The 24863-nt window shown below is 44.9% G+C and overlaps 1 protein-coding gene across 1 annotated transcript in view; it reads left to right on the forward strand.

The window, feature by feature from the left end:
- Window positions 1–7948: 7948 nt before the first annotated feature.
- The window catches only part of ENPP3 (ectonucleotide pyrophosphatase/phosphodiesterase 3), a 94412-nt gene continuing 77497 nt past the window's right edge, over window positions 7949–24863 (forward strand). The window contains exons 1-4 of the mRNA XM_056856232.1: window positions 7949–8009; window positions 13485–13607; window positions 19880–20005; window positions 23633–23693. Coding sequence (XP_056712210.1) covers window positions 7949–8009; window positions 13485–13607; window positions 19880–20005; window positions 23633–23693 — 371 coding nt within the window. The remainder of the gene's footprint in view (window positions 8010–13484; window positions 13608–19879; window positions 20006–23632; window positions 23694–24863) is intronic.

Genomic DNA, 24863 nt, shown 5'->3' on the forward strand with positions numbered 1-24863 from the left:
ATTTTATAATCTTAAGTGGTGTCATTTAGGGACAGCAGTGCCCTCCCCGATGATTCAGATTACATGATTATTCATCAGGAGGATGTCGGCTCTCTCACTGTGTCATCTTAAGCAGCGTTACACCCCCTTCTACGCCTATTGATTTAAAAATGGTACACTCTGTTTGGGATTGCACTGCGAGTATTTACATAAATTATCAAACAGATAACCAAGAGTTGCGTGTTACTCTAGTATTTCTGTCTCTATACTTGTTCCCACACTCTGTATCCAACGCCTGCTCTAAACTTCAAAGCCATCACTCAGTGGCAGCCTAGGAGGTGTGGACACCAGCAGTAACTCCTACCAAGGAATGAACTACATATACCATTTTTGGGTTTTGAGCCACATCGAAGCATAAGGTTTTCTGCTGTACCACCAAGCTAAGCAGTCATTCTGTGGCCATGAGTGGCATACCTAGAATTCAAGCAATATTTGCCCTGGTGACGGTGAGTATATGGTGGGTGTAAGCATGGACTATATTTAAGGCAGCATTATTTTGTATAGTTTTACTAAAGTTAAGCTTTGTTCAGGTACATGACGTTGTAGTCCTTTATATTAGAGGCCAACATGAAGAACAAGTTGGAAGCTAATATGCTGAAGAAATTGGTTGTTGGTTGATTTATTGATTATGTTTTCATACTGATATTTGCTTTGAGAGCTTATATACATAAATAATAAATATCTCTATTGCAAATGCCCAGTTAATGCCCATTTGAAGACAAATGTGTTGAGGTTTAGTTCTGTAATAATATAACTGATAGACATTTGGCTTCTAAATACAGCATCAGGATCAGACATAATCAGGAAACAGGAATCAACAAGCTTTGTTTCTGTGGGGCACAAAATCCCACACCCAGATTGGGTCCTATTGCTGAAAATGTACACTGAATATGAAAATAGTTTCAGAAGGTAAGTAGGCAGTCTACACTTTTGTTGGGGGAATTAGCAGGAGACAGAGAGTGAGAGGGGGTAACTAGGATCTATAATATATGTATATCAGGATAGTCCTGGGTGAAAACTCTAAAATAAGCAGGGAGTGGTATAATTAAAATTGTTTTATTCAAGAATAAAAATAGTAAAACAAGAAATATATGTTAAGCAACATATGCACCCAAAGCATACTAAAGCTGACTAAGAGAAAAGGGAGGGAGATAGACAGGGTTTCAGGGATGGGTGATAGTTACCAGTCTCAATGGGATGTCCAGGGAAAGCAGCACTGAAGAGGAAAATGACCAGAGTTTCCGGGAGCAAAAGGAAAGAGGCCCGCACGCAAGTGGGGGTGCGCGTGCAGGGATCCAGAACACACACACACTATGAATGGCCAAAGGACCAATATTTATACCCCAAAATGGGTCCTGAGGCAGTATGAGGTAAGTTGGCAAAGAAGTCAGAGGCAAAGAATTGATTGCTTTTCTGGGGTTTCAACAAAAGGATAGGAGAGGCTTGATGAGTCGTCAGGATCCCAGAGAATGCCTGGGGCAGATCTCCTGAGTACTGATCGATTGCTGTGATGGGTGCAGATAGGGTAAGTACTGGTCTGCTCAGAGTGCTAATTAAATCACCTTAGGGTGAGATAATGGGGATTAGATAGCCACATTGTTCAGCCAGGCATACCTTAGGGCCAGGGGGAAAGTTCATCAGCCAACTGCCTTCCTACCCAGGCTTGACACACAAGATGGATCCGAAAACTCTCTGAGAGGCATCCATTTTGCTGAGTTCTTGCTCTTATACCAGTCTTTGGCTCCTGTGCCTCCATGGCACCCATTAGTGGGAGGGGAGGTCTGACTGCTTACAGCTGTGTTGGTCTGCAGTAGAACAGCTAGGTTCAAGTTCAGTAGCACCAACCAGAATTTTGGGGTATAAGCTTTCGAGCATCAAAGCTTTTTGGGGCTCCCTATCTTTGGGACTCCCTATCTTACAAAGGTAGCTTTGACTTAAAAGCTTATACCCCCAAATTCTTGTTGGTCTCTAAGGTGCCACTAGACTTGAATCTAGCTATTGAATTTGAACTCCATCTACTTCCACACTGACTTCTTTACCCATTTTATTGTTTATGTATTTATCCAGGTTGAAAAAGAGTTAAGTTGCAAGATCTTAGTTATCTGGTTGTTTTTAACTGCCCCAACTTGGCTGCATCTGGCTATAAGTGAAGAAAAGAAGGGAGCTGCACCAAGGCAAAGTGAAGACAATGATTTAATGCATGCATGTGGGACATTTAAAAAAATCTGAAAGATTCCCCCTGACGAAGCTGCACACAAATTGTGTAGGGGTTTCAAAAATTATTTAAACATTTGTTTCCCACAGCATCATTTGTTTCCTTGCCTTCTCTTTGCATCTGACTATACCCTTGAACCCTTTGAGTTGGCTCTTACCATATTGTCCCATTATATCTGCTGAAGGTGCCTGGCAGTAGAGCAGTACAAGTTTCATCAAGGAGAGAGCATTATATCAGGAAGAAACACCTTGTGCCAGAGAAGCATGCAAATGTGGATAAAACAAAATGGTACGCTCCAAACCAAAGAGGATTTCAGTACAATCCTTAAGAAATTAGCCCCAAGGTGTCCAGATTTGGGGAGAGACTATAGTTGAGAGTTAGAGCATCAGCCTTGCATGAAGAAGGTCCCAGGTTCAGTTCCTCCCATCACCAGTTAAAAGGATTAGGTGATGTGAAAGACATGTATCGGAAACCTAAGACACCCACAGCCAGGTAGAATAGACAATACTGACCTTTATAGTGAGTAGGACAGCATGTGGCAGAGGGTGAACTCTTCTGGTATGCATGGTATCAGGCATTGGCCTGTTGTTCAGCAGAGGATAGCCGGATCAGGTACTCTGCTGGAGGGAGAGGCAGCAGAATGGATGGTTCAACAATTCGATTTACTGGCCCGATCCGTACAGACTTTAAATGACTTTATGCGAGCGCTACGGAGACGAAAAGGCTAAGACTGCCATTCTCTTTTTTTATTTTTTATTATTATTATTTTATTAACATATATACAAATACAATTACAATTCACAAACATGTAAACAAACAATATAAGACTGTCAGACAAGACAAAAACAATTAAAAACAAAAACAACAAAAAACGGAAAGCTATCTTTGCCGCAGTTATGGTTGATGGCTTAGTATTCTTGTAAACAAATAGATAGATATACAAGTATAAGAAGAGTACAATTACGAATCAGATAGTTAATACAATTAGGAGCAAGAGAAAATAAATAATAATAACGATGATGATGATGATGATGATGATGATGATAATAATAATGGTAGAGGAAGGGTTGTTATAACTTTAATTCATTTCCCATAATCTTTGAAATAGTTTGGATACATGTTGAATTTCTTTCTGGTTTGTATATGAGATGAAGTCATGCCATGTTTCATGAAAATTCAGTATGTTGGCCTTACCTTTGATAACTCTAAGTTGATGTGTTAATTTTTCTGCCATGGCTATTTGCCACAGTTCAGAATACCAAGAGCGTAACGTTAAGAGTTCTGCTGTTTTCCAATTTCTTGCTATAACCTTTTGAGCAGCCATTAACATGAACACTATTAATCCTTTAGATTTTGCTCTTTGGTTATGCTCCCCCCATATTGATAGTAAGGCCAATGCAGGTGTAACACACATGTTTGACGTGTGATTTTTGAAATTTCTGCAAAGATTTCCCTCCAAAACTGAGATACTAACGGGCATGTCCACCACATATGTATATAATCGCCAGGTTGTTGACACTTTCTCCAGCATTCCAGATTGTGAACATTTCTTATTCTTGCTAGACTTATTGGAGTGATATATCATCTGAGCAGTAATTTCAAGGAATTCTCTTTAAGAGCCACTGATATGGTTTCCCTAGTTTGTGTCTTCCATAATTTTCCCCATATATTCTGTTCTATTTTTATCCCTACATCTTTTTCCCAGATTGTTTTTAATCCATTGGATGTATCGGTTTTATTCAGGTGTTGATATATTTTAGAAGTTAACCCTTTAGGTTTGTTCATATGCTCCTAATCATACTATGTTTTATTGAAGTATTTGAGATTAAATAATATAGTTGATGAAATTGCATCCAAGTTGTTGAGCCTCCTAGTTTTTCTTTTAATTCTGCTACTGTATAAGGGGTTTTATTGTTATAAAAATATCTCATTCTATATATCCCTTTTTCTTTCCATATTTGATATTTCTCTGGTTTGTCGATATATTAAAAGTTAGGGTGTAGTCTAAATGGAATTAATGGAGATATTTCTGGGATTAATGTATTTTTCCATTTGTTCCAAATTTTTAACGTGATGTGTAAGAAGGGATTGTCAACCCATTTTATGTCTCTCACATTCCTTCCACCATATATAAGCCTTTCAATTGTATCTATTTGTTTCTCTGTTACTTCCAAGCCTATCCATGTTTTTTCTGATGAGTCTCCTAAATATGATATTATGGTTCTCAGTTGACTTGCCTCGTAGTATTTACTTATATTTGGTTCTCCCCATCCCCCTTGGTTCAACCTCTTTTGTCTTAATGTATTCATGAGTCGTGGCTTCTTACCTTGATGTATAAAATTTGTAAATATTTTTTGCCACTTTGCTAGTTCCCTTGGTTTGATTCCTATAGGTAGAGTATGGAAAAGATAGTTCAGTTTAGGAAGTGCTATCATTTTTATGACGCTGGTTCTTCCCATGATCGTCAATTGTGTCTTGGTCCATTTTTTAACATCTTTCTTTATTTGTCAAATCACTGGGTGAAAATTAGTTTGTTGTAACTTACTTAAATTTTTTGTAATAGTTACTCCCAAGTATTTAAATGATTTGGGGAACGTTGGAATACCTGTTTCATTTTGGATTCCATATTGTATTCCGGGTTTGACATTTATATACATTACCCCAGATTTCTTATAATTAGTCCGTAATCCTGCTACTACGCCATAGTTATTAATTTCTCTCATTAGCTCCGGTATGGCTTCTTTGGGATTCACAGTAAGTATTGCTACATCTGCAAACATGTTGATTTTATGTGTTTGGTTGTTTACTTCTAATCCCTTAATCTTTTCATTAGTTTTAATAGCCATTGCTAAGGGTTCTAATGAAAGAGCAAAAAGCAAAGGAAACAAGGGGCAGCCTTGTTTAGTTCCTCTAGTTAGAGGGAAACTTCTAGAGTCAAAATTATTAACTCTAATCCTAGCTTTCGACTTTTGGTAGATCGATTCTATTGGATTCATGAAAGAATGTCCAATATTTAATTTTTTTAGGAGTCCAAGAATAAAGCTCCATTCCACGCAATCAAATGCTTTTTGTGCATCAAGTGCCAGTATAGCTAGGGGGGATCCTTTCTTTTTACTGATATAAATCGCATTTAATATTCTGCGTATTGGGTCTGCTATTTGTCTTTGGGGTATAAATCCTGTTTGATCAGGAGAAACGTAACTTTTTATTATACTACTTAGTCTAGCTGCTAGGACTGCCGCAAATAACTTGGCATCTTGATTTAATAGTGCTATTGGTCTATAAGAATCTAATTGATCCGCTTTCTTGTCAGCTTTTAAAATTACCGTAATTCTTGCCTCTTCCCAGGAATTAGGTGATTGTTTATCTTTCAGTATTTGGTTAAATAATATTGTCATAGTGGGTACTAGTAAGTCCTTAAAATGCTTATAAAACTCTGGTCCATATCCATCCATCCCCGGGGATTTTCCATTTTTAACTTTTGAATTGCATTCTCTATTTCCTTGCTCTCTATTAGTTTATTTAAGCATTCTCTGTGTTCATTCTTTAGTTTGGTAATATTCAATTTTTGAAGATACTCATCTATTTTATCACTAGATGGATTATCTGAGGAGTATAATTTTTCAAAAAATTCAGCAAACTGTTCGGCTATTTGTTCTGTGTTATGTATTTTTTTACTACTGCAATTTAGCATTGCTATTTTGTTTCTACTTTTATGCTTTCTTAGAGTGTTAGCTAATAATTTGGAGCTTTTATTGCCAAATTCATAATAGCTCTGTCTCGTATATAGCAAAGTTTTAGCAATAGAGTAAGACTGCCATTCTCCAACTGCACCAGGGAACAGAGTACGCAAGTGAATTTCAGCAGCTCGCTAGTAGAATAGTTGACTGGAGCGAAGCCACACGGATACAATACTTTTGGGAAGGTCTTAATCCTGAAATCATGTACTGGGGGTTCATGCAAAGGGACCCACCTAACCTCGAAGAATGGATACTACTAGCAGAAGAAGTAGAGAACCGTCGGCAATTCCTTGCCCTTTCCAGACTCAGGGCTGAGGAAACAGCATCACGGCAGTTCCATGTACCGCCAAAACCACAGGCACCCGCTCCATCTCCCTGGAGGCCGGCTCCCGACAGTGAGCATGCCAAACGGTTCCAGAGTGGAGCCTGCCTTGTGTGTGAGGACCACGGCCATTTCGTGGCAGCTTGCCCAGTATGACTGGAATGGCGAGTTTCGAGTCCCCGCCCTGGGAGTACAACTCAGGCGGGTAGAGACAATCGTCGGAGGAGCGCAGCTACCGGATGCACCACCACCGCCGGGCACCCCCCTGCTCTTATGCTTGATGCAGGGGTCCCCAGGGATTCCACTACCCAGCTGTTCGACCCCTCCTGGTCACGGATTACAATTATGTCTTTGCTTACCCCATCGGGGGTCCGGATTACAAATACCGCCTCAGCGATTGAGGATAGCACTGCCTCATTGGAGGAGGAGGCGACCTGGGAAATGCCAGCATTGAACCTGGTTCCCACTCTCGAGCAGCCAAAAAACGGACTGGGTCTGCGGTAGAGGGAGCGATACCGCAGACCCCTGCACCTGTGCAACCCAAAGCTCCGCTGATGGTAAGAGAAGTAGAGGACACAGTTTTTCTGGATGTGATTTTACAACATTACAAGGGGCCCCCCCAAATTGCTGTCAAAGCACTAGTAGACTCTGGTTGTGGCCGTACCCTAATTAACGAAGAGACATTCAAAGTCCTAAACATGAAAGCAGTCTGCCTACCCCAACCCGTCCAATTCGCTCAGGTGGATGGCAGGGACATACAGGGGGGGCAGTAGACCGACACACTGGCAGGGTAGCCATGGGAATAGGGCACCATTGGGAACAAATACACTTCACTATAGTACCAGGCATTCGTTATGCAGTAGTTTTGTGAGCAAATTGGCTGTGTGGACACAGCCCCACCATAGACTGGGCAGCCAAGATGATTGAGTTTACCCAGCCTCAGTGCTACCGTCATCGACGAGAGGTAGCAGTCCCCATACCCGCCTTGACGGCCAGGCTGAGTGTTTCTCTTGACACCTCTCAATTTCTGCCCGAGTACATGGACTTTGCTGATGTTTTTTATGTTAAAGAGTGCAATGTGTTACCCCCCCATGACAATCAGATTGCACCATTGAAGTGGTGGGGGAGGGCAATTTATCCAAGAGTAAAATTTATCCCATGAGCCCCAAAGAGAAGACTGTGCTCAGAGACTTTCTGGACAAAAACGTAGCTCGAGGTTTCATCCGTCCCTCCACCGCACCGAACTGCGCCCCAGCCTTTTTCGTGCACAAAAAGACGGGAGACCTGCACGTATGCATTGACTTTCACAAACTCAATGCAGTCACTCAAACCAATGCTTACCCCATTCCCGATTTGTTAAGCCAACTAAAAGGGGGACGCATCTTCACCAAATTGGACTTGGTCAAGACATACTATCGTATTAGAATTAAGGAAGGGGGTGAGCCATTGACTGCCCTTTCCAGTTGTTTTGGAATGTTTGAATACCTAGTAATGCCTTTTGGGTTGAAAGGCGCCCCGGGGGTCTTCATGCAACTAATTAATGAAATCCTGCATGACCTGTTGTTTAAAGGAGTGGTGGTTTACTTAGATGACATTCTGATTTACTCCAAGACTTACGAATAACATGTCGCCATGGTCAAAGAAGTACTGCGGCGTCTCAGAGAGAACCAACTCTATGCTAAGTTCTCCAAGTGTGAGTTCCACCGAGACCAATTAACTTTTCTGGGTTACATAATCTCGCACCAGGGACTGGCTATGGACCCTGAAAAGGTGTGAGCAGTAGTGGACTGGGAGCCGCCCTTGACCCGGAAGCAAGTCCAACAATTTCTCGGGTTTGCAAATTTTTACAGAGGGTTCCTCCCCAACTACGCCCAAATAGCCCATCACCGACCTCCTTAAAACCAAGGGGAAAGGGAATGCAGCAACTCAGCCATCCGCTCGGGTAGAGTGGACGGCAGAATGTCAAAGTGCTTTTGTGACTCTCAAACAGTTGTTTACCACTGAACCTGTGCTGAAGCATCCAGTCTGTCAATGACCTTTCATTGTTCAGGTAGACGCTTCTGAAGTAGCCATGGGAGGAGCCTTGTTGCAAAAGGGAGACGACGAGAAATTATACCCGTGCACTTACTTTAAAAAAATTTTTTCCCAATCTCAACTGAACTGGCCCAGTTGGGAAAAGGAGGCGGCTGCAGTGAAACATGCTTTGGAAGTATGGAGACATTTCCTAGAGGGGGCAGACACCCCCTTCCAGGTCTGGACTGATCACAAAAATTTAGAAGCCTTGACAGGAGCTCGTAAACTTTCAGCTAAACAAGTAAGATGGGCGGATTTCTTTTCCAAATTTCAGTTCATGATAAAACACGTCCCGGGAAAGCAAAACCAGCTGGCAGATGCTTTATCCCAGCTTCCCCAGTATCCCAATAAGCTAGAGTGCCCCACAAAGTCACTTTTCACTCCCGCACAGAGGGGACTGCCCACTTTAGCCGTGGAGACCCGTGCTCAAACACAACACTCCCCAGAAGTCGCGGAAGCACCCGCTAGCTCACCAAAAACGCTCCCCCCTGCGCCCAGCATTGCCAACTGTAGCGACGGGGAAGCGCCCGCTGACTCTCCACCAAGAGAGCCTTGTGAACTTTCTAACTCCGCTCCAAGCAATCCTCTCCTAGAGAGACTACTGTAAGGTCTGAGTTCACCTGTTGAATCCCAATCACCAAACGTCCAGACAGGGTATTCTAAGAAGCTGGTTTATTCAGGAAGCATGAGATGAGTAGCAGAAACTTACAGGGAAAGGTACGAGGACTCTAATGGGGGGGGGGAAACGAGCAGGTTGGAACATATACAGAAAACCAAAGGCACAGTTGGATACCAGGCCGAGCCTGGTTCCCATGGTAGATTACAGTTATCACGCAAACAGAGAGCAAGCAGTCATAACAAACCTCTGAGCAACACAACCTTGGAGGCCAGCTGCGCTCCCAGGCCTGGAGCTCACAACTACCCATTTCTTTCAGAGACGCCTTAGTCCAAGGGTACCAAGCTGAGTGTTCGGCCAGTACATTCCCCACAGATCTTGACCAATGCGGGGAACTCTACCTTAAAAATACCAAACTGTATGTATCGGAAGTACTCCGGAGGGAGGTGTTGCATCTTGCGCATGGAGCCAAGACTGCAGGACATTTTGGGTTTGTTAAAACATTGCACCTGCTCAGGCGACAATTTTGGTGGCCGAAAATGCGATCAGACTTGGACTTGTTCATTCCCAGTTGCTCCATCTGCGCCACTTCGAAATGGCCCCCGGGAAAACCTCCCGGATTGTTGCAACCTTTGGAAACTCCTGCAGGACCATGGGAAGTTATTGCAATGGATTTTATGACTGATCTCCCCCTCAGTAAAGGGAAAACGGTACTGTGGGTGGTGACTGATCTGGTTTCTAAGCAAGTGCATTTGGTTCCTTTAACAGGTTTGCCCTCCACCCCAAAATTGGCTTGCTTGTTTGTGTCACATGTCTTCAAATATCATTCTTTTCCATGCAAGGTGGTCTCTGACCGCAGTCCTCAATATGTAGCCAAGTTTTGGAGAGCTTTTCTCAAATTGGTGGGGGTGGAGCAGAGGCTGTCAAGTGCGTTTCACCCTCAGACCGATGGACAGAGCGAATGAGTAAATGCTGTGTTGGAATGCTATTTACAGTGTAATGTCAATTACCATCAAGATGACTGGGTGAATCTCTTACCCTTTGCAGAATATGCCTATAACAATGCTGTGCATCAGTCTACAGGTTTCAGCTCGTTTCGCATTGTGTATGGGAAAGAGTTCGGCCCTCTGGGCAGGGTAGATGTTTCGAGGGAGGAGGGAGGTGCCGACGTTTCTGAGTGGGTGCACACAATTCAAACCACTTGGCCGTGGTTGCAGAAAAATTTGGAACAGGTGAAACAAAGATACAAAGCCCAAGCAGATAAACATCGTTCTCCATGGTGGGAGTTCAAGGTGGGAGACTTAGTGTACCTGTCCACCAAAAACTTGCGGTCCCTGCGTCCAAGCAAAAAACTCAGTGAAAAATTCATTGGCCCTTTTCCCATAGCGAGGATCATCAATCCAGTAACAGTGGAACTCATCCTCCCTAAGGCTCTGAGAAAAGTCCACCCCGTGTTCCATGTTAGCCTTTTGAAACAACATGTCCCCTCACCTGAGTGACACCCCGAAGTACCCACAGAAGTGCCTAGCGTGGTGGGTGGGGAAGAACACTTTGAAGTGTCCAAAATCCTTGACTCCCACATCCACAGGGGGGGACTCCAATACCTAGTTCGGTGGAAATATTTTGGTCCTGCTTATGATGAGTGGGTTGCGCATCACCACGTCTCCACCCCCAGATTGGTTCGTCAGTTTCATATGTTGTACCCAGATCGTCCTTCCCCGCTGGACATGGGGGAAGGGGGGTCTTAGAGGGGGCAGAATGTCAGGCATCGGCCTGTTGTTCAGCAGCTGGCCAGGTGGCTAGCCAAGGTCACGTTGTTGTTCTCTGTACCAATGTTTTGACTCGCACTGGCTCATCCCTGGGAACAGAACCCTGAGAACAGGGAACGGGGGGGGGGGGTTGCTGTGGCAACCAAGAGTCGTTCTGAAAGTTTGCTTTTTCCTTATATTTCCTACACCCTCAGCATTTCCCCATTAGTGTTGCTGCTTATTCCCAAGTCACTTTCTGCTTTCCACTGTGCCTCTTTCTCAATAAAAGACTTTCTATGGAAAACCTACCTAGGAGTTCATTTGTGGGATTTAGCTGGTGACCCAGAGCTGACACATGGCTGCATTCTTTTAAATTCTGCTTGTTAATTCTGTGGGATTTTAATTATGTGTGCTTTTAAATCTGTAATGTCTGTTTTTTAAACTTTTCTGTTTTTTTAAAGTCACTTTAACATCTTATTAATGGACTATTATTTTTTGTGGCCTTGCAACCCTACTTTAATCTGAGGAGATAAGGGAGGAGATAAATGTTTTAATAAATAAAATACAGTACGAGCATACTTGGAGATAACGAAAACCTCATTCTTCATAACTACTTGTGCAATAGCCTCCCTGTTGGAAATAATATATTGCTTCCATTGATGCCATTTGCTGTCAAGGTATACACAACAGATAACTTTTGCCTTATTGTATTTGGCTTTTGCAACAGGTTCTTTTAGCTTCTTTGGTGATTGTTTCTCTTGGACTGGGTTTGGGACTTGGACTGAGAAAATCTGCACAGCCTCGAGGTATATTTACAATAATCTCAGTTTTACATTATGTTATCAAAACTCTGACAAAGATGTATCTTAAGTTTCACTAAGAAGGTATAGCTGTATCTGGGCTGCACAATTGTAGACTGCTGGTGGGGCCATTCTTGACCGAATTCTCCTCCACACAAATCCCTTTCTCTGACATCTAGTTTGTAAACCCAGGAGAGCATCTTTATCCTATTTCAGAAGGGATAGGATTGTAGTCCACTGCAATGATTATTTTAGGCATCTCCTGCTTTACCTTGCAATCCACTTTCTCAATTCTTTACAGCATACGTTGCCTTAGATAGTTTCCTGTTCTCACTGTTCTCTAAATTCTGTAGTCCTTGTTAATTGTGCAAGCAGCGTTGTCTTAATGCTGTTTGATCGCACTGTTATATATCCTGTAATCCACCTTCAGTGTCAGTGACAAAGGTTGACTATAAATCAAGTAAATTAAATAAAATTAAATAAATAAAGTGTGGGGGGACTTGTTTGGACAGAAGGATATTTACTAATTTGAGCCCTCATCTATATCCTGAAGTGCTGTAACTCAGACGCTGGTTTACACTTCATTGAGAACTTGGCTAAAAATTAACCCGAGACTTGAGCTCATAAAATTGAGCCACCAAACATTCAATAAATACTTGAATGTTTTAGATTTTTCTGTTATTCCATTTCCTATTAATAAAAAGAGGGCAGGATTGCAAAAATCACACAGTGGCGATGGGTTATGATGACAGCTAAATGGAGCCTCTATGCTTCTGAATATCAGATTCAGGGAACAAACACTTCATGTTTATGGAACGTTTAGAAGCATCTGGAATAGTGGAGTAGATGAAATTTTGATCTGATTCAGCCAAGCAGGTTATGAAGCCAAGCAAGTATGGTATGGTTACTTTCCAGCGAACTGAGGTGAAACCCATTGTTCAGAGCTTATTAAAAAGGGACTGAGACACTTTCTGTGGATGTCACCCTTTGCTTATATATGGCAATACTGAAGCTGGTTAAAAGAACACAATTTCCTTGTGAATATTGTTTGGTACAAGTACATAATTCACCATCCAAGGAAGAATATGATATTTGTTTAACTTTCTGTGGATTCCATGCTCTGTTTATAAATGAATGTGAAGGCAGACAAAAGTTTTTGGACTCATTTTTCACTGAGTTTGGAAGTATCCAGTACAATCTACAATTAATGTAAATATATGATCCTGTTTATTAATTCAGTTGTTTCGAGTTTAAATTATGAAAGATAATAGAGAGCAGTGGGTGCCCCCAGTTCAGAATGATCTGTACACTATGATACTATTCAGTGAATGTCAATAGCCAAAAGTAGATGTTTCTATCATAATGGTGTTTCACTATGTAGATTGGATCCTACCAGTCTGTTCTGCTGACACCATGTTCCACAGATAAAGCCTCCTCCACAGCTAGAAAGCCTTTTGCTTTGGCCGAACGTTCTTTGTGCCAGAGCTCAGAGGAACATGCCCACACCAGCAGAATGGACTGGTAGGATCCAACTCAGTGATTTAGGCAAGCCTACACAAGTTAACCATAAAATGTTGCGTTCTGAACACATTCTTCCAAAGGCCTCATTAGTAAATGTGTAGATGAAATGAAAGGAAACAATTCTTCAGATGTTGCATGCAAGCCAGTGTCTTGAATATCTTTGCTGTGGTGATATAGGTGAGTTCCCCACATTTGGGACTCAGGCATCTCACTGCGTGGAAGATGTGTATGGAAGCAATCACATTGAAATCTTCTATGACTACTTCCATGAATGTATAAGTCACCTTCATAGACCACTGGGTATAATCAGCATCAGAGAGAGATGTGGTCCACATGTGGGCATTTCTGTCTGTGTGAAAATATCTCCTCATGTTTAGGAGTCCATTAATTATTTTGGGTTCTCTTTTCAGTCACCTGCAGATATAATTGTAATGAAACATTCAGTGAAAAGATAACTGGCTGCAGGTGTGATGAGAAATGCACAGAACATCAAGCCTGCTGCTTGGATTATGAAGCTACCTGTATTGAGCCAAGTAGGTCTTTCCACCCTGTGTAAATAATTTTATTATAGACTGAACCACAATATGGGGGGGGGGTAAGCGGACCACCTGTCAGTGATATCAACACTTGGAACCAGGGAAGCAGAAACTTTTCATAGCCCAGATTTTGTGAACAGGTTAAGTGGCAGAACATGTTCGTATGCTTGCTGTCTTCATTCCAGATCAAAATGATCCAGGTTGCAGTATGGTATGAAAAAGGCATCTTTTGCTATTGCACACTTTTGTTATTGTTCAATAGAAAGGTTACTTTTATTATTGCATCTAGTTAAAAAGGACTTGTCCTTTCCAGGTAAGCCTGGAGGCAATGCAGTGAAATACAGCGCTCCTCTCCAGATCCAGACCCAGCTTGGGTCAATTGTTTCCATACAGCTTATTACAGTAAGGGCCAGAACAAACATTTTGGTTGCCACAAGAATGCTGCCAAAAACAGCCTCTTCACAATGAGTAATCGTCCTCCTGGCATTAACGTTTGCAAGTTGGCATCATATCATGTATATTCATCCAGAGGGACGGAAGCAGCCACCAGGCAACCCTCCAACTTGCCTAGATTCAGCTCCAGCTGAGGACTCTTTCCCTCCAGTGCTGAGGCCAGTGCGTTCTCCTAGGGTGAAAGTAGCCATGTTTTTGTCTGTGATTGTGTGTGTGTGTGTGTGTGTGTGTGAAGTGCCATAAGACGCAGCTGACCCATGGCGACCCCTTTTTGGGGTTTTCATGGCAAGAGACTAACAGAGATGGTTTGCCAGTGCCTTCGTCTGCATAGCAACCCTGGTATTCCTTGGTGGTCTCCCATCCAAATACTTACCAGGGCCAACCCTGCTTAACTTCCGAGATCTGATGAGATCAGGCCATACCATGCTGCCTTCCTTCTCTTTCATCCATGCTTAGGGCCTCATGTTGTGGAGATGCCTTCCTTTACCCTTTGTAATTGGCATTTATATTGGATTTTAACACTATTCACAATTTTGGCTGTCAGATGTTGACCAAAAAGCAGATGGAAACCAACCAACCAATAAATAAGTTTTTAATGCCTCCATATCATTCCGTATTTGAGATGGCCAATGGGGGTGATGTGGAAATTTATAACAAGGGGCAAGTCATATGGTGGCAAATATTATGGCTAGTGTAGGGATTGTAAGTTGTCCTATCTGATCTCCTTTAAAAACTATTTTAGCTCTCTGTACGAATGTCTAAGGTCACTATTAGTATTATACACTTGCAGACGTGGCTGTATAATCAACGCAGGTTGAGTTTTTCAACACTCTACCATTTTAATGCCTGAAAATGCTACCCCTCATAAAATCAAGATGGTTTGTGTCATTGGTCTGAGGTTTATAGCACAGAGAAGAATTAAAGTGGTTATCCCAAATATTTTAAAAATGTAAGTGAAATCTACCTCTTCTGTATCTTGTGATGAGTACAAACATGGGTCTTGATCCAGACTAAGCCTTTCATCAGTGGAACAGAACTGCTCTGCTTCTCTTCTCTCCCTGCAGTGCACTGATCTCCACAAAGTTCTGCTCCTGGAAGACTGGAGACCCTGAGGAATGATGGGGGTGGGGTGGGGTGGAGTGAGTCTGTAGCAGGAACGGAGAATTGGTGGAAATTGCCAATTTATCCAGGTCCTCCCTCTCCCCAGCGGGAGGTTTTAGGGGGTGTGGTTGGGTGGCCACACTCAACGCACTTACATCATTGCCGGGTTTACTCCTGGAAGTGCCACATCGTGACGGGATGCTTTACCCCCATGGGGTAGGGAGTGGTAAAGTGTCCCGTCGTGATGCGGGGGCTTCCACGAGTAAACCCAGCAGTTGTGTGCGGCTGCATGTGTGCATGGGCCACCAATACATGCAGGCCTGCTAGATGGGCAGGGCAATTGCCCGTCGGTTCCAGCAACCTGGCAACTCTAACTGGTGGGCAAACAGCCAGGATGCCGGGAGATCTCACTCTACAGTGGGAGGCCTGGCATCCCTATCCAACCCACTGTACAGCTCAGCCTTTCAAGCTTGCTTATAGCTAAGCTCCACACAGATATGTATTTTCTGGTTGTCTGAGATTTTTTTCCAGATTGCCATGGCTTTTAGGGCTGTTGAATTAAAAAAAATTCAGTATAGTTCGGATTTGGCTGAATTCGGCCCGTTTAGATTCGGGATATGCCGAAGTCCGAACTCCCCCACTTCAGGTCTGTGCAATTCCGCGGGAATTCAAAGTTCGGGGAAAAATTCGGCTGAATAAAGCCATTAAAAACACAACCGCGCCTTTCCGCAGCTCTGGGGGGGCATTTTTGGGGGTAGAGGTCCCAAACTTTCAGCGGAGCTTCAAAGGACCCTTCTTGCCAGACCCCCCAAGTTTTGTAAAGATTGGGTCAGGGGGGGCTGAGATATGGGCCCCGAAAGGGGTCCCCCACCCTTAATGTGCATCTCTGAGCAGAGCTTGCCGCCCACGCACAAAGCTCCCAGCCCCAACAAACAGCTGATGAGAGCAAGGGCGGGGCAGGTGCAAAGAAGTTTGCAAAGCAACACAACTGCAAAGCAACACTGCAAAGCAACACAACTGCAAAGCAACACCTTTGCAAACATGCAAAGGGCGGGGCAGGTGCTACGAAGTTTGCAAAGCAACACAATGGCAAAGCAACACTGCAAAGCAACACAACTGCAAAGCAACACCTTTGCAAACATGCAAAGGGCAGGGCAGGTGCTAAGAAGTTTGCAAAGCAACACAACTGCAAAGCAAAACTGCAAAGCAGCACAATTGCAAAGCAACACCTTTGCAAACATGCAAAGCAACACGTGACACCTGGGAGTTTCCAAACCATGGAAAGGGACAGAGGCAGCTAGCTATGCATAATGAGCAGGAGGGGGTGGAATTTCCCCTTTTGCATGGGACTCGGGACCAGGCAAATGCATTCTTTAAGTCACCATTTGAAAACCAGTTTTAGCAAGCATCAAAATAGACCTAACTGTCGTATGAATGAGGGAAAACCTGAGGACATACAACTGAAGCCCCGCCTCAATCCAGGGGGAGAGAGACTCGAGGGGGCACACCCCCCCAGGCAGAACGGGCGAAAGCCCCTTTTGGCTTCCCCCCTCACCCACAGAAACTGCTCCCTCCCCACACACACACAGACTCTGCTTTCCCCCCACACACACACACACGAGAAAAAGTACAGATTAAAGCCCCCAAAGGGGTCTTACTGTGGCTGTCTTCTGTTCCATCAAGAGGGGCTGGGAGGAGGACTGGGTAATCCAAGACGATTCAATTTAAGCACGGGACATTTTGCTCTGGAGATCCATACAGGGATCGGGTGATCCATTCATCCCAATAGGGAAAAGGGAAAAGGGGAAAGCCCATATCTCGGGGTCCCCTGACCCAATGTTTACAAAACTTGGGGGGTCTCTTAAGAAGGCTTGTTTGAAACTCCGTGAAAGTTTGGGGTCTGTACCCCCAAAAATGCACCCCCTGCAGCCACGGAAAGAGAAAAGGGGGGAGGGAAAAAGGGTGGAGCCCATATCTTAGGACCCCCTGACCCAAAGTCTACAAACCTTGTGGGGTCTCTTAACAAGGCTCATCTAAAGCTCCGCTGAAAGTTTGGGGTCTGTACCCCCAAAAATGTGCCCCCTGCAGCCACAGAAAGAGAAAAGGGGGGAGCCCATATCTCGGGACCCCCTCACCCAATGTTTACAAAATTTCGGGGGTCTCTGAAGTTCCACTGAAAGTTTGGGGTTTGTACCCCCAAAAATGCACCCCCTGCAGCCACGGAAAGGAGCGAATGTGCACAAGCACCCCCCCACACACACACACGAGTATTTCTCTCTCTCTCTCTCTCCCCGGCCGGGCTGCACATCACCTGATTCCTCCAGTACTCAATCCTGACTAATTGACCAGAAGAAGCTTGGCCACCGATTGGCTGGGGGAGGAGAATGCTGCTTACAGACGGCCCCGAATTTGCCGGATTTATTCGTGAACTCCCGAACTCGCTGAATTCGGCTCCCCCGGTTTCCCGCCATTTTTTAGTTTGGTTCGTCCCGAACTAAAAACTGCCAAACCAGGGGAAATTCGGCTGTTTTTCGGTTCGGGCCGAACCGAATCGACAGCCCTAATGGATCTTGCCATATGTTTGTTCCTTCCAATAGGTATTCCTTGGCTTGTATCCTAAGCCTTACTTCCACTAGCACTGCTTTGTGGAGTGTGTTCTGCACAGCATGTTCCCCCAGTGCCAGGAGCTTTTACTCATGCAAGGTTATCATCTTCCAATGACCCAGAAAGCAGCAAAGCACCAGAGGAAGGTGTTGTGCAACAGATGATTGCCTCCATGACAGATGAAAAGGGGCGCAAATGAAATATAACGGTATTAATTTTGGCATTCATTGTGACTTGTAACCAACTTCTTATTAAAAATTTCCATAGGACTGACCCTGTTCTTAGTGCTCCCCTCTCAATCTGCAGAGGAAGAGGACTGGGGCTAAAAGACAAAGTTGGAAGGGAGCCTAAGCTATAAGAGAGTATGAAATGTTAGGCTGCAACATCTAAACAGCTCTCAGGGCGCAGAAATGACAGCTTTCACTTACTACTACTGTGTTTTGGAGAACTTACACGAATGACTTTTGCATTTTTAAAAATGTACATGAATAATAATACAAAATCTATTTAGTAAATAAGTAATTCCCAGTTTCTAAGTGATGCTATTTTAGGATACTGGTTTGTTGGATTTTTATGCCACCCATTCCTGACAGGCAGCCCATTCCTGAAAGGGGGGGCAATTAGGCAGCAGCCAGGAGTGGCACAGCCATGCTGCCTCCACAGAGGCTTCTCAGCCCCTGCAAAGAAAATAAATGTACATTTAAAATGGAAAAGGGGGAAATGCCCCCATAGAAAGCAATGGGGCTATGCCACCAAAACAGGGGGTATAGAAATGCCACTGCTCGAGGGGGCGAACTCAGGGCAAAAGGGGTCAGGAACCTGGCTAATGTCAGCTCCTGCCCGTTGGAATGCCCCAGGAACACACACACACCACGCTGGCGTGGCATGGGCTTTTCCTTCTGGGAAATCCTTGCCGGCATGGCTATGCTGGCAGCTGGGGCCGGAGGAGCTCCTCAGCTCCTGGATGCTAGTGTGTTTGCCCCTTCACCTACGCCAGTGCAGGGTCACACTGGATCCTAAGGGGTTTCAGCCCCCCCCTTCAGTAATAAACTCTTAGTCAGGCTCAGAGTGGCTCACATCAGCTTCAACACAATATAAAACCAATCAATTTACAATTAAAACTAAGCATGACTTAAAAACCAAGGCACCCTAAACCGTGAACAGTAACAATATACTGATCATAATCAGTATTAGGACATGAAAGTCTCCTGTACGCAGATTTGTTGAAAAGCTGTAGCCATCACTTTTTCAAAAACAATAAGAAAAGAAAATCAAAAACCACTGCAAAGGGTCTTAAAGGAGGAAGCAATGATGCAACATAGTTATGTTGGTGATGATACAATGATACAACTGAAGTATAAATAAAAAATGCCAGCCTCCCCCCCCCCCCCGGTTAGAAAGAAAGTAAGATACCTAAGATTGCCAACTATAGGTTGGGAAATTCCTAAAGATTCAGGGTAGGGATGCCAGCAGCCTCCAGGTGGGACCTGGGGATCCCCCGGAATGACAGCTCATCTCCAGACTACAGAGATCAGTTCCCCTGGAGAAAATGGATGCTTTGGAGGGTGGACTGTATGGCATTGTATCCCACTTAGGTCCTATCCTCCCCAGGTTCCATCCCCAAATCTCCAGGAGTTTCCCAACCTGAATCTGGCAACCCTACCCCCCATTCCCTGCTGGTGGCCGGGGGGGGGGGGGACCTGGCAACTCTAATTCGGGAGTGGAGCCTGAGGAAGTGAGAGACCTCCGTGACGTATAATATGCCATAGACTACACCCTCCAAAGAAGCCATTTTCTCCAGGAAAACTCATCTCTGTATACTGGAGCTCAGTTGTAATTCTGGGAGATCTCCAGACCCCACCAGGAGCCTGGCAACCCTAAGGGCATTAGTGTCAAAGAAGATCACATCTGCACATTTACAAAATAGAAAAGAGAAAAAAAAACACCCATCCAAGCTTGTTTTTGGGGAAATTTTCTAGAGGAATGAAGGCTTCTTCATGGGAATTATTCTGTTTTCAGTAAACCTTCAGTTTCCCATCAGGAATTCTTTCACATGATTCATTGCAGGAAGTGTTAATACATGGTTATTAAAAGCAATTTACTTTCTGTAGCTCAGAGCTGGTCTTGCACTAAATCACGCTGTGGTGAGACACGAATGGCCAGAAGCTTCTGCTCTTGTTCTGAGGATTGCTTGGAGAAGAAGGATTGCTGCACAAACTACAAAAGTGCTTGCAAAGGTGAAGGGAAACATTCCAAAGCATGTTTATATTGTATTAATTGTCTTATCAGAAACACGTATTGATCCAATTCCTTATAAAGTAAAAAGTTTGTATAATTTTTAAAAAGTTTGTATATAACGTAAACCTGGCTATGGAAATGGAAATAGGAGATAAGTTTGCAATAGTATTGCTTTCATTTGATAAAGTTCTTGTTTGAATGTGAAACTGCACTGAAGGTTGAGAGGAGTTAGTTAAGGCTACCTTAATGTTTGAGTGGGATGGAAAAATGTTCATAAGTAGAGGCAACATCTCTTTTAATCATACTGTTATGTTTTGTCTCCTGTTTTAAATTTGTTTCTATCAAGTGTAAAAAAAGTGACCATTGACCACAGATGTTGGTGTAGTTTAAAAGATCTTTGAAAAAACTGGTTGGTCTATTAAAAGGTATCTACTGAAGAGGTTAGATGGCCATCTGTCAGCAATGCTAATTCTATGACCTTAGGCGGATGATGAGAGGGAGGGCATCTTGGCCATCTTCTGGTCACTAGGGGTGTGAATGCGGGAGGTAGTTGTGAATTTCCTGCATTGTGCAGGGGGCTGGACTTGATGGCCCTGGTGGTCCCTTCCAACTCTATGATTCTATGATTCTACTGAGTTTCTTGTTCTGGGGGACTAGAATTTTGCCAATATTTTGCTCTTCAATAATGAATTTTTACATAAATGTTCATACGTCTCAACAACTATAGGGTCTGGCAACAAATGTAAACCTGCCCCCACCCCAAGAGATATTTTTCCTAACAGATTTTCTAAATGTTAATTTTTCCCCAGCCAGCATTTCCAAAGTTTGTTAAGACATTGTGTTATTGTTGCACTACAGCAATTGCTTCGCAAACTGGTTTGCTTCACGGGAAAATCCAGTTGTGAATTATTGCTGTAGCACAATGGTAACACAATATACAACAAATGTGTGGATGTGGTTAAGATTTTGCATCACAAATACTGATCCAGATCCTAAAGTATATTCCGTTTGGATATAGAAAATTTAAGTACAGCCAGCCTCTGCACGTGTCATTGAGAATTAGTGATCCTGGAAAGCTGGGGCCTATGTTTATAGATGCTTTAATATTTGGGTCATGTTGGTATCATACATTTCACTGATGAGAACATAATGTCAGCCTAACAGCGCATTCCTGAGCCCGCAGGCACGGCGCCACAGCGAGGCGAGGCGCAGCAATGGCGCAGCTGGGAGGCCTCCTAAGGGGCTTCACTGTGGCGTGCGCCACCAAGAAAAAGAAAAAAGCAAACAGAGGAGGGTGAGGAGTGGGGACAGGGCAGCAGTGGCATAGGGTGGATGCCGAGCAGGCCAAGCCCAGGCAGGGCCGTCAGATTCAGCAGGGCGACTTCTGGGGGAGGGCCGTCAGTTGGGGATGGAAGGGAGAGGGCAAGGAGGGGGCATCACCTCTCAGGGAGAGGAGTGCAGGGGGAAGGGCGGGGGCCGCGAAGGAGGGAGGCAGAGCAGAGGGGGAGAGGAAGGGCCGGAAATCTGCCAGAGGGACCGGGAGAAGGTCAGCAGAACGGGTCCGAGGGCTTGGTGAAATGTTTCAATGTGTGGGAAGCGCAAACGTCACGGGTGTCCGCCACCCACCAAGTTGCACCCAATCATCACTCTCTCCCTTGACATCAGCTTCAGGGTGGGGCGGGGGCTGGCAGTGACACCCCCCGACTGCAAGAAGGACTGCGGAGCCTGTTGTTGGGCTCCCCAACTGGGAACTTGGCCTCGTCCGCGTCTATGGGAGGACAGAGCCCGAGGGGGCCTGGTAGTAATGGCCCGACTCTCACCCAAAGGGCAGTCGCGTGCTCTGTCTTTAAACCATTAAAAAGGTCCCCCTGAAGAGGGGGGGAGGGGAAGGGGGAGGGGGAAACACAGCTATCTGCTGCCCATCTGGGCTAACCGTAAGAGCTGCCGAAATTCAGCTAGACTAGCTGAATCCTTCCAGCCACCGGTGCGAGACATGGGAATGGCGCATCTTCACAGACAGCTGCTCCCGTGCCCGTGCAGGCCCCAGGGATCCCAGCAGCTAGTGCATGAGAAGACCTGTCAGACCCCATGCGTCTGGGATGAGCAGCGGCGGTGGCACCTGTGTGGAAAACGGAACACTGACATGTCATAGTCAACCGAGTCCTGGGGGAATCAGGGGTCTTTGGCACGGGGGGGGGCAACAAGGGGGCCTCTCCCCACTGGCAGCGGGAGCACTGGGAGGGAATGGCTGGCTGGGAGCACTCAGCAAAGGACGGCGGTGCTTAAGAGTACAGCCACCAAAAGTTGGTCATCATGGAGACGGCAGCAGAAGCGCCCCTTCAACGGGCGCCCACATCCCTCCCTGGGGTCTGGGAATGCAGTGTCTGCCTTGGCGGCCCCCTACCCGCCCGCTGTTCCCCTGCCACCAAGGGCCGACTCAAGACATGCTTTCTGTCAGGCCAGCCTCTTTATGGGGAGGGAGCGGCCCTTTGAGGAATCGGAGGCCACCTAGGGAGGGGCTGTAGAAGATGGGGAAGCATCCACATGGCCTCACAATGTTCCTGCCAGGGCTGACAGTGGAAAGGTGCAGGAGGCTCCGCCAGGAGCACATGACGAGGTAGAGGAGGTGTAGCTTGGCAGTGACCATCTCGGCCCCCAGGTGAGTGGGTGTCAGTGCAAGGGGTGACCACCCTGCCATTAGTAATGAGTGCCCCCCCTGCCTCTCCCTCCGTCCTCCACCATGCAGGTGCTCCCCTGACACTCACCACTCTCATCCTCCAAAGGCCAAGTGTTGAGCATGGGGGAGGGGGCATGATTGACAGGGTGCCCACACACCTGCAGACACTACTGAATTGGCCTGAGAGAACCTTGCCTGCACCTGCACAGGTGAGGGTGTGCAGTGCGTGGGTGGAGAGGCGCAGTTGAAGTGGCCCTGATGGAGACAGGAAAACGCCTGAGGAGGCCATGGCCGTGTGGCCCCACCCCCCTTGACAGAGGGCAGCTGGAAGTCTGTTCTTAACCATGCAGTGGCCGCCCTCCCCATGAGGAGGACTGATTGGAGCGTAGGTGGTGATGGTGGTGGTGGGAGTGTTGGTGGAAAGCATGGTGGTCGACGTCTTGGAAGTAATGGTGGGTTTGCGATCATGACTGCAGAGCCTGGGCTTGCCATGTCCGTCGACAGCAAAGATTCAGGTTCCAGGGTTGGCTGAATGCCATCCCTTGGAAATTAGCGGCCAGGGGCCTGGACCCCCTGCCAGAGGTTTGAACAGCTTCTCTCCTTGTGACAGCGTGTGTGTCCGTCCCCCTCCACTGCTTGCCGCTGCTGGAGTAACTCGACTTACGCCGGCGCCCAGGCACCGGCTCCCAGGCCATTTGCCTGTATAAGTGACATTTGCACCAGCGCGAGGCCCCATGGGCCTCCTAAGCACTTTTGCCACCAAAGCTCAGGAATGCGCTGTTATTTGTGTCTGTTGTTGTATTCAGTCATTTACAGCTGGACATGTTAAAATGATTGATTCATAAAAAAGGGTTCAGAGACTTCTTTCATAACAATTGAAGGAGAGGCTTAGAAATGGCTCTTTAAAAAAAATATTTAAATTTGTATCTCCTTGTGTGTGTTTTTTCAGGAGAAACCCCCTGGGTGAAAGATTCATGTGCCTCATTTAAAAGCCCTCAGTGCCCAACAGGGTAAGATTATACTATGCATGATTTGTTACCAAGTAAGTCTTTATGGTGATGTTATACAAATATGCACACAAGGAACTGTTCCTTTTATTCAATACTGATGTAAATGCCTAATAAAGGTAATGATGATGGTGATGATGATGACCCTTTTATTCAAGCTGACATAAACAATTTAGAAGACTATATATGAGATACAGGCCAGATAAAGCTACAGTTCAAGTCCACAGATTACAGTTATTTCTGAGGGAAAGTTTAGAACTATTTCTTTACAGTATTTTCGTCCTCAGAGCAATTAAATCTACTTCTACTATCACACTAATCTATTCTGATATTCACTTAATTACTCTTGATGTTAGTTTATTGTTGTTACTGTCATAGACCAGCTCTCTTGATGTAATTATTCCCTATTGACACCGTCACTTCTTTCCTGCATTGCATTCTGAAAATATTTCTTCTCTTCCTGCATTCTGGACCGTCCAAAACTGGAAGACATTTACAGAGCAATCCTAAACAGATGTATCCCTTTCTGAGTCCACTGAAGTCAATGAGTTTAGAAGGGTATAACTGCGTTTAGGATTACACTGTTAAGCGCCCTCCTTTCACATTTTCTTTTGGGATACACATAGTGGGAATTTCACTCCATATTTGTGACATTATCCCAATGGAGAAATTATGTATGTATTTAATTTATGCCCTGAACCCCTCTGCCCACAGAGGACTCAGGGAGGCTTACAACATTGTGAATACAACATTTAAGATACAATAAATACAAATAAAATTCAAATAAAACTAATAAATGGAACAATGAAGCCAGTGAAAATATTGACTTCATATATTGCTTGGAGAATTAAAACAACTGGCCAACACCCTGGTTCATAACGCTAACCAAAGGCTGCATGAAACAAGGCAGCCTTAAATGCTCTCCAGAATGCTGAGAACATTCTTCTGGGCACAGACATCCCCAGGGAGCTGATTCCAAAGAGAAGGGCAGCCACTGAACATGCCCTTGCCCTGGTGGTTGACAAGTGGGCAATTTGCGGGCCAGGCGCCTGTAGAAGGCCATGTGATGGTGATCTAAGCAAGTGAGGGGGATCATACTGGGATATACAGTCCTGAATGTAGGATGATCCCAGACCATTAAGGGCTTTATAGGTCAAAACCAGCACTGTGAAT

This window comes from Euleptes europaea, chromosome 10 (genome assembly GCF_029931775.1).
Source record: "Euleptes europaea isolate rEulEur1 chromosome 10, rEulEur1.hap1, whole genome shotgun sequence".
Lineage (NCBI taxonomy): Eukaryota > Metazoa > Chordata > Lepidosauria > Squamata > Sphaerodactylidae > Euleptes > Euleptes europaea.